At 40.5% G+C, this 9770-nt stretch overlaps 1 protein-coding gene across 1 annotated transcript in view; it reads right to left on the bottom strand.

Annotated features, from left to right (window-relative positions):
- Positions 1-3959: 3959 nt before the first annotated feature.
- The window catches only part of FBXL7 (F-box and leucine rich repeat protein 7), a 111941-nt gene continuing 106130 nt past the window's right edge, over positions 3960-9770 (bottom strand). The window contains exons 2-3 of the mRNA XM_087722109.1: positions 8970-9581; positions 3960-4868 (exon numbers count right to left, since the gene is read on the bottom strand). Of these exons, the coding sequence (XP_087578235.1) occupies positions 4132-4868; positions 8970-9567 (1335 nt within the window). The 5' untranslated portion in view covers positions 9568-9581 and the 3' untranslated portion in view covers positions 3960-4131. The remainder of the gene's footprint in view (positions 4869-8969; positions 9582-9770) is intronic.

Genomic DNA, 9770 nt, shown 5'->3' with positions numbered 1-9770 from the left:
GCAGGTTCAGATGTAGAGAATATCAATGCAACTGCTGACTTGTTGGGGGCCTCCCTGAACATTCCTCCTACACTCTGCAATTGTACTTTGAAAGCAAACTTTCCGTGATTCCAACAGGAGGTATTTATCAAACCTGATTGCAGTAGCTCCTGCTTGTTTTGTACATGAGGGTGTCTGGGGAAGGAGATGTGACTGCACGGAGAGCATTTGGCTTTGGCCCCAAATCTTTCAGGCTTTGGCCTTGTACTACACTAAGGGATATGAACAGTGTTTTCAGAACAGTGCTACGAAAAAGCTTTCCATGACTATATAAGATCCTTGGAGTTGGTATTTGTGTTTCCCAGTGCATTATGGCACACATGCAGAAGAAATTGGGGGTGCATTTTCAATTTGCCTTCTTTAACTAGACGATGGAGTATTCTAAATCTCTGTTCTCTAAGGAAATGGCTTTAAAAATTAATTGCTTTACTGTCTGGAAAATATTGCTCGGTCTGAGAGAAAGAATATTAGAACGTGAGCCAAAGGATTTTTTTTTTTAACAGAATGAGATACCTCTGTCATTGAGAAACAAACATATTATGCCTGTTGCTTCTACAAAAATTTCCTAAGAATATCATGCTAGTAATACTTAGCGAAAACGTATTTCTTGCAAAAACTTTGAGGAATCTATTATTTTTATAGATTTATGGATACAGATTTCTTGTTTTCCTGTCAGAGTAAAAAAGAACAACAGTTTTTTTTCTAAATTTTCTAATAACCTTGATATTTCCCCAAGTTTAGCAGAATAAATTGCTCTCTCCCTTGCTTTATTAATCCCTGTACACTTTTTTTTCCACAGCAGCTGGAATCCAAAAAGTTACCTGTGATTTAGAAATGGGAAAAAAATGATAGCATTTTTATAACATTATCCATGACAAACAAAATTGTTTGAGTCTCTGCACATATACAAAACCTTTGCTCAGATTTGACCAAATACACATAGAGCTTGTTTAATATGTACACACACTGAATTAATTATTGTATCAGAAATATTTGGGAAGAATGTAATGGTTAGAGTATTGGTCTGAAAAATGAAAACAGCATTAGCACTCTGAAAACAGAACTTTCCCCATAAAAAAATTATTGCTATAAAAATGTATGTAAACAGAACTCTCTGGCTTGTGATCATCTACTTTGCATTTTCTTCTTTTGAGATATTTCTGGATTGTAAGGTTCTGCATGGATGCATCATGAACTGTGAACCATCTGAAAGGCACTCAGGATGAAGGACACAGGGATGTGAGGTGAGAAGGAAAAACTCTGAAAAAGGAACACAGGTAAATCTCAAAGCACTGAGAGTTATATATTTTAAAACATTTCCTTAGTATGCAGGGGCCCTAAAATAATTCTCAGACCTCCTAACAGGACAATTTTCATTGTCTCCTCAGACTACGAACAATATGATGGATGTACTGATTGGAACATTTATTCTATGCTACTAATATCAATTTACTGTATTCCTGAATCGATGAAAAATAGGATTTCGGTACTAAGCTGAAAGTGTCAGGTGAATATACTTTCACAGTTAACATTATTATTTTTCTCTTGTTAAATCTAACAAGTGCACAGTATTATTTGTTTTGAAGAAGTTTTTTCCCCCCAAATAACATTGGGAACACACATTATTTCCCTCCAACTTAATGTTGCTTAGTCTAATAAATTTCTGTCGGCACCATGACAGGACACACATAGTCCCTTTGAGCATTAATTGAGGTTTGTTTCTAGAATGCTAAACCCAGGAAAGGTGCTAGAGAATTAGGCAACTGCCATTAATCACACAAATGTCGATATTCTTTTATTGTGCCATAGGCCCTCCAGATCTTAAATAGTAAATGATAGGACAGTGTGTGTGTGAAGAATGGACGACATTCAACATAGAGGGGAATGGGAAGTCTAGTCAATGATTTTGTTAGAAGCCGGGGAATATGGTTCGATTGCACTTCGTAGGTTGATTGTGGTTTGGAAGTAAGTTAGAGGAATTTATTTATTTGTTGCTTTTTTTGTGATGGGCCTGTTTCAGGGTTTATAGTAGTCTGAACTTGGTTGTTTTCTTGCAGATATTTCGTAACCCAAACTAGGTAATAGCAGCAGGGTAATGAAAATATCTGCAAGGAAACCACCAAGATCCCCTCATTTCCACCTCTAAACTACAAATATTCTCCTTTATTGGTTAATTGGTTAGAGCCGAGGTGGCGCAGTGGTTAGGGTGCAGTACTGCAGGCCACTTCAGCTGACTGCTAGTTCTGCACCTCGGCGGTTCAAATCTCACCGGCTCAGGGTTGACTCAGCCTTCCATCCTTCCGAGGTGGGTAAAATGAGGGCCCGGATTGTGGGGGCAATATACAATATGCTGACTCTGTAAACCGCTTAGAGAGGTCTGAAAGCCCTATGAAGCGGTATATAAGTCTAACTGCTATTGCTATTGCTAAATGAGTCCAGACTCCAGACCAATCATAGGAGGAAATTGTGATGTCATTGTTCAGCAATTGTGGTCAATCAGAATTTGGAGGAAGGAACAAAGGGGGAATTGGGAAATCAAAAGTGGCCTCCTTTACTATCTATGTTTTGAGATAAAAGATTGCCATAGGGATACTATGAGCCGAGGTGGCGCAGTGGTTAGGGTGCCGCACTGCAGGCCACTTCAGCTGACTGTTATCTGCAGTTCAGTGGTTCTAATAGCAATAGCAATAGCAATAGCAATAGCAGTAGACTTATATACCGCTTCATAGGCCTTTCAGGCCTCTCTAAGCGGTTTACAGAGAGTCAGCATATTGCCCCCAACAATCTGGGTCCTCATTTTACCCACCTCGGAAGGATGGAAGGCTGAGTCAACCCTGAGCCGGTGAGATTTGAACCGCTGACCTGCTGATCTAGCAGTAGCCTGCAGTGCTGCATTTAACCACTGCGCCACCTTGGCTCTAATCTCTAATCTCACCGGCTCAGGGTTGACTCAGCCTTCCATCCTTCCGAGGTGGGTGAAATGAGGACCCAGACTGTGGGGGCGATATGCTGACTCTGTAAACTGCTTAGAGAGGGCTGAAAGCCCTATGAAGCGGTATATAAGGCTAAGTGCTATTGCTATTGCTACTGAGTAGATTAAACATATGTTTTTTTAAAATAACAGGATATGCTATGACACTCTGAAGGAAGGTGTCCTACAACCATTTTTCTATTAGAGAAAAACTCTTACTAGAATTCCTGAGAGGCACCAGAGAGCAGGAAAAGTAGGGAGCTCCTTCAAAACTGAGAATCAATTAAAATGCATGCGTGCTTAATCTCTCGCAGTTGCATAATTACAATGGCTAGAAAGAGCAGAGGTGCTAAAAGTATTGCACTTTTGGTGGTAATTTTTTTTTTTTGCAATAATTATGGCACAAACACGTAAAACCAAACACAGTCTTAAAAGAGGGTAGGTTTTTATCGTTCCAATTTAGCTAAAGATAGCCATGACAAAGTCCCAAAGAGAACAACAAAGTTTTTTTTCCATAACTATCTTTTCCAACAAGTTTTCAAGGAGTTAAAATTAAACTTTCTCTGAATCAGACCACAGGATGTTTAACATCAATAACAAATTTAGACTTGTTACCCGCCATGGGATTTCTGAACTCTACATACGTATCACTTGCTCAACAACCTGAAAGGCCAGAATGTGATGTTTTTAGGTAGTTTTCAGAAGTTGAAGAGTTGAACAAAGCCACTAAAAATATCATATAGGGGATCGACGTCTATGTTGCTACTCCTGGTACAAGAAAATTATAACCACTGCCGAGGTGGCGCAGTGGTTAAATGCAGCACTGCAGGCCACTTCAGCTGACTGCAGTTCTGCAGTTCGGCTGTTCAAATCTCACCGGCTCAGGGTTGACTCAGCCTTCCATCCTTCCGAGGTGCGTAAAATCAGGACCCGGATTGTTGTTGGGGGCAATATGCTGACTCTGTAAACCACTTAGAGAGGGCTGAAAGCCCTATAAAGCGGTATATAAGTCTAACTGCTATTGCTATTGCTATTGCTAATTGCATATGCGGACAAACTGTGCATATGTACATACAAACAATTGTAATTCTTTCGTTTCAGCAACAAGTATGACTCTTGCTTCAAAAAAAGGCAGGGTTAGTATGCTCTATAATGCAGCGCTTACAATGGCGCTTAACGAACCGCAAAGCTTCCACTGAAATCTCACAGTCCTGAACGTTCAGCATTTGCAGGTCAAAGCAATTGGCCGCTACAATCTGCAGGCCTTGTCCCGTGATACTTTCGCAAGACTTCAGGCTCAGCCGTTTCAAGTTGAAGCAGTTCAGAGCCAGAAACTCCAAGCCAATGTCAGACACCAGAGGGCATTTCCCAATGTCCAATGACTTGAGTTTTGTGCAATTTTTGGCCAGGTACTCTATTCCATGGTCCGTGATGCCTTCACAGCCTCGCGCATTGAGGTAACGCAGCTTGCTGCAGTACTTAGTAATGTATCGGAGGCCGACGTCCGTGATGCGGACGCAGTGGGCGATGCTGAGATAGCGCAGGCGGAACTCCAGCTTTGCGATCTCGCGCATGCCGAAGTCGCTGACGAAGCGGCAGTCGCTGACGCTTAACTCTCTGATGGAAGCGCAGTAAATCATCAGGTACCGGAGGCCTTCATCGGTAATGCGGATGCAGCGGCGCAGGTAGAGGTGCGTCAACTGAGTGCAGTGGGTGGCGATCGTGTGCAGTCCTTCATCCTCAAGGACAAAGCAGTCACTCATGTCCAAGTAGCGGATAGAAATCTGTTTGCCGTGTAAAGGAGATAACTTGATGGAAACTTCACGGGATAAGCTGATGCAGGTCACTTTGGAACAACCTATATTGGAAAGGGGGGGGAATTGTTAACAAACATGGTCCACTTCCCCATTATATAAATGATCTCTTTTTTTTCATTTTAGTTATTCTATTATTATTATTTTTCCCTCCTTCAAACGTTTTATTTCTTTTAAAACACAAATATTTCAACATTCCTCAATCAATAAAACATCGAAGTACAGGTTTTTTTTGTATGCCCCTCCCTCCCTCCACCCCCCCAACCCCCTCCTCCTCCCCCCCCCGACTTCCCAGTATCCGTACACGGTATGGACTTTTAACAAACACAGTCTAAAATCTATTGAGAAAAAAGAAATAAAGAAATAAAGAAATTAATGACATTCTGCATTGACCTTAGCTTCTTCTTACTGAACTAACTTTAAACAGTTTAAATCATTTCTGATCTTAAACATAGGCTAACTGGAATTTCTTGGTCCCGTATTTATTTTGTATATAGTCAGTCCATTTTTTCCAATCTCGTTTATATCTCTCATTTGAGTGATCTTTAAGATATGCCGATATTTTAGCCATCTCGGCTAAGTTTGTGACTTTCAATGTCCATTCTTGGATTGTAGGCAAGTCTTCCTTCTTCCAGTATTGCGCCACCAACAGTCTTGCTGCCTTATATAAATGATCTTAATGGTATAGGATTTTCATCCCAAGAATGATGGCCTGGAGCTTACAACATTCTGCCTAAATTCAGTAATTAAACTAGTGAAGGCTAAGTAACATTCCTTTAAAAAAAAAAAAAAAGTTTAAAGATCTTTGACAAAGTTACCATATTTCAATCAATCTGATGTGGCTGAGACTATATACTACTACAGATAGTCTTTGAGTTATGGCCACAATTGAGCCCAAAAATTCTGTTGATAAGTGAGATGTTTGTTAAGTCACTTTGGTTCCATTTGACAACCTTTCTTGCCCCAGTTGTTAAGTGAATCACTGCAGTTGATAAGTTAGTAATCCGGGGTGTTAAGTGAATCTGGCTTCCCCACTGATTTTGCTTGTCAAAAAGTTGCAGAAGGTGATCACATGACCTTGGGACACAGCAACAGTCAAAAGCACGAGTCAGTTTGCCAAGCATCTGCATTTTGATCACATGATCAAAGTTGTAGCAGAGGTGGGTTACTTCTGGTTCGGCCGGGTTCAGCCGAACTGGTAGTAGTATTTTTGCCTGAGTTGCAGAACGGCAATGACCCAGGCTGGCCACGTCTCCAGACCAGTTCTCCGGTGCCTTCTGCCATTGCTGGCATGTTTCTATGCATGTACAGAAGTTTTTTTAGTCAAATGGACATGCAGATCATGTGCGCGGCAAACCGGTACTAACCAGTTCAGGAACCCACCCCTGAGTTATGTGAAAAATGGTCTTGGCACTTTTTTCAATGGCCTTGTAGTTTTGAACAAGCACAAAATGAACTGTTGTCGAACCTGGAACATACATACATACATACATACATACATACATACATACATACATACATACATACATACATATCTCATAAGTATAATTATAATCTTTTTGTCATTGTACTTAAATTGTACTTAAATACAACGAAATTGGTTTTAACCTCACACTCAAAGCCGCAGCATCTAAGCACGCCACCATCTTTGGGGAAAAAATCATATATCTCATATCCATCTCTCCATTTCCCTATCATCTCCCTCTGTTTGTCTCTCATCTGTCTCTCATCTGTCTGTCTGTCTGTCTGTCTGTCTGTCTGTCTGTCTGTCTGTCTGTCTATCTATCTATCTACTATCGATCTACTGTATCTATCTATCTATCTATCTATCTATCTATCTATCTATCTATCTATCTATCTATCTATCTACTATCGATCTACTGTATCTATCTATCTATCTATCTATCTATCTATCTATCTATCTATCTATCTATCTATCTATCATCTATCTATCTATCTATCTATCTATCTATCTATCGTATCTATCTATCTATCTATCGTATCTATCATCTATCTATCTATCTATCTATCTATCTATCTATCTATCTATCTATCTATCTATCTATCTATCTATCTATCTATCTATCTATCTGTATCTATCTATCTATCTATCTATCTATCTATCTATCTATCTATCTATCTATCTATCTAATCTCTACACACAGACACACAAACACACACACACACTTGCTAGTTTGGGCATTTTTCTCAGCAGAGGGCAGTATTGCTTTCCAATCCCATCACACGGAGAAAATCTGAGAGTGAATTCTGCAAGGATGATTGTGGCTGCGAACATAGCCAAGTGCTTTGTGGGAAGAAACACTATCACTTTTAAAGAGGTCATATAATCTCTCCGGGACAGCATAGAGAGACCCAAGGACCAAGGCTTACTGTTACCGACTTGCCTTTCTTTTACATTTTCCTTTCTTTGATTTGCAAGTGAAAAATGCCATACCCTAAACCAGTGTTTCTCAACCTTGGCAACTTGAAGATGTCCGGACTTCAACTCCCAGAATTCCCCAGCCAGCGAATGCTGGCTGGGGAATTCTGAGAGTTAAAGTCCGGATATCTTCAAGTTGCCAAGGTTGAGAAACACTGCCCTAAACGTATCCTACCTGATGTTGCCTTCCACTTCCTCCAACCCAGAAAATTAATCTATGATCCAAGTTGATTATTCTCTTTATAAGCAGACTAAATGGATGAATTGGATATTCCTGTTGAAGTGAGCCCTTTGTCACATAGGAATTTCTATAAGGGCAGTAGTAATTTTTTTTATTGGCTTATCCTGCTTTTCCTGCAAGACCTCCCAGGGGCATATAGGGCATTCCCTCCTTCCCTCATCTGGAAGTTCAGTTGGGTTGAGAACAAATCAACAGACCCTACATTGTCTTGTGAATTTCCATGGGTAGACTTGGGTCTCTTTCTTTGCTCATCGTTCAGAAATCTTAACCACAACATCACATTGTTTTCTTTTATAAAGTGTTGTGGGATCTAAACACTAACACATTGGTACAATGCACAGATAATGAAATGGACTGATATCCACAAATGCTTATGCAATAACATGTGACTGTTTGCAGAGAACCTTTGTTGTTCTGACACGCTAAACCTGGCACGCTTTAAAGACTCATGCTCAATTACAAACCCTTTGAAGTATTGAATGGTACAGAGTGCAATTTTAAATGCAAGATTTAAATGGAGATTGAAATGCAAGATTATTTGGAGAAATCCATATTGTTGTTATTATTATTATTTAAAAACAGAGAAAGAGAGAGGGGAGGAGAACAGAGTGATATTCTAAAAATGTTAGTTACAGAGTTAAAAAGTTACTATCGAGACTGCGGTCAAAATATTGAGAATATTGAATTTACAACCTAAATGCTGGAGATGTGATTGTCTCAATGCTACATATTACCATATATGGTGGACTTGTAAAAAGGTAAAAGCATTTTGGATAAAAATATGGTGGATTATGCAAAATGTTCTTTAAAAAAGGATAAAGTTTACCCCTCAGTTATTCTTGTTAGGTATAACTACTGATTGTACTGTTATAGAGACTAGCTTGATTTTGTATTTAATAACGGCAGCAAGACCGTTGATGGCACAATACTGGAGGAAGGAAGATTTGCCTACTATTCAAGAATGGACATTAAAAGTAAGAAACCTAGCAGAGATGGCTAAAATATCAGCATATCTCAAGGACCACTCAAATGAGAGATATAAACTGGAGTGGAGAAGATGGATTGACTATATTCAAAATAAATACGGGACTAAGAAATTCCAGATAGTTTATGACTGAAGAAACAAGGAATGATATAATCTGTTTAGAGTTAGCCTAGCAAAGAGGAGTTAAAGCTCAAATGAAAGATGATACTAACCTTCTTTAAGTTTATTTTAGAACATCTTTGTTAAAGATTTATACCCTGTATTTGTTCTGGGAAGTCGGGGGGGGGGGGCTCGGGGGGGGGGGCTCGGGGGGGGGAGGACAGGGGGGGAGGTAAATATTTGCAAAAGTTTTTTTTTTCTAAAAAATTTCAATAATAGATAGATAGATAGAGAGATAGATAATATTTTCTCCATTAAAGTTGACATGCTTTATCCAAAATCCTCCAGCCAGAGTGTAAATGTAGACTTTTTTCCATTACCTGATACATCCAAATGTTCCAAGTTTGGACACAAGGACACTACATCAAAAACTGCCTCATTGGAAATGTTGTAGCAACCAGAGACTTCTAATTGCCTCAGTTCTGGGCAGCACTGAGCAATGGTGTAAAGTCCTCGGTCTGTGAGCCGCCTGCAGCCACTAACAATTACCGTCTCCAGCATGAGACAGACGTTTGGGGTGTCCTGGCAAAGCCGCCGTGTCAGAACCTTCAGAGCTCTGTCCACGTTGATTGTCTCCCCTATCAGGCGAATAGTCCTCCAAAGCCGTGGGTCCCAAGCGAGGTTATACCAGCGGCGGCACACGCGGGCACAGCGGCACAACTGGTTGGTGGGCAAAAAAGAAAATATCTGGATCACCGAAAAGTCGGGAAGCCGGTGGATATTGGCCTGTTCTTTTTGAAGCCGAGAGGCAGCGTGAATGGGAGGGTGGGTCAGGCAAGTGGAAGGAGGCGCGTGAACCATTGCAATAGTCTCTCCGGTGACCGAAGAGGAAGATGTAGAAGATTCTTTCCCATTTTGCAAGCCGTGCGAATTCGGTGGACATATTAATGCAGGACTGGGAGTGCTCAGAGTGCGCATGCTCAGGTCGGAATCTGAAAGACACCAAAGGGCAAGATGATGAGACTATTTCATAAGGTGGAAGCCACGTTCTGCATCAACATGAATACTTTAAAGCCCTACATGGTATCGGACCTGGGTAGTTGAGAGATTGCCTCCTGCCAATCACCTCCCAAAGACCTATTAGATCCCACAGACTAGGCCTCCTCCGAATTCCATCTGCC

The sequence above is a fragment of the Thamnophis sirtalis genome, unplaced genomic scaffold, assembly GCF_051295495.1.
Source record: "Thamnophis sirtalis isolate CommonGarterSnake01/CBP01778 unplaced genomic scaffold, rThaSir2_p1.2 scaffold_8, whole genome shotgun sequence".
In the NCBI taxonomy this organism is placed as follows: domain Eukaryota; kingdom Metazoa; phylum Chordata; class Lepidosauria; order Squamata; family Natricidae; genus Thamnophis; species Thamnophis sirtalis.
The sequence above is the reverse complement of the archived record's forward strand: the minus strand, read 5'-3'. Positions and strand labels throughout refer to the sequence as shown.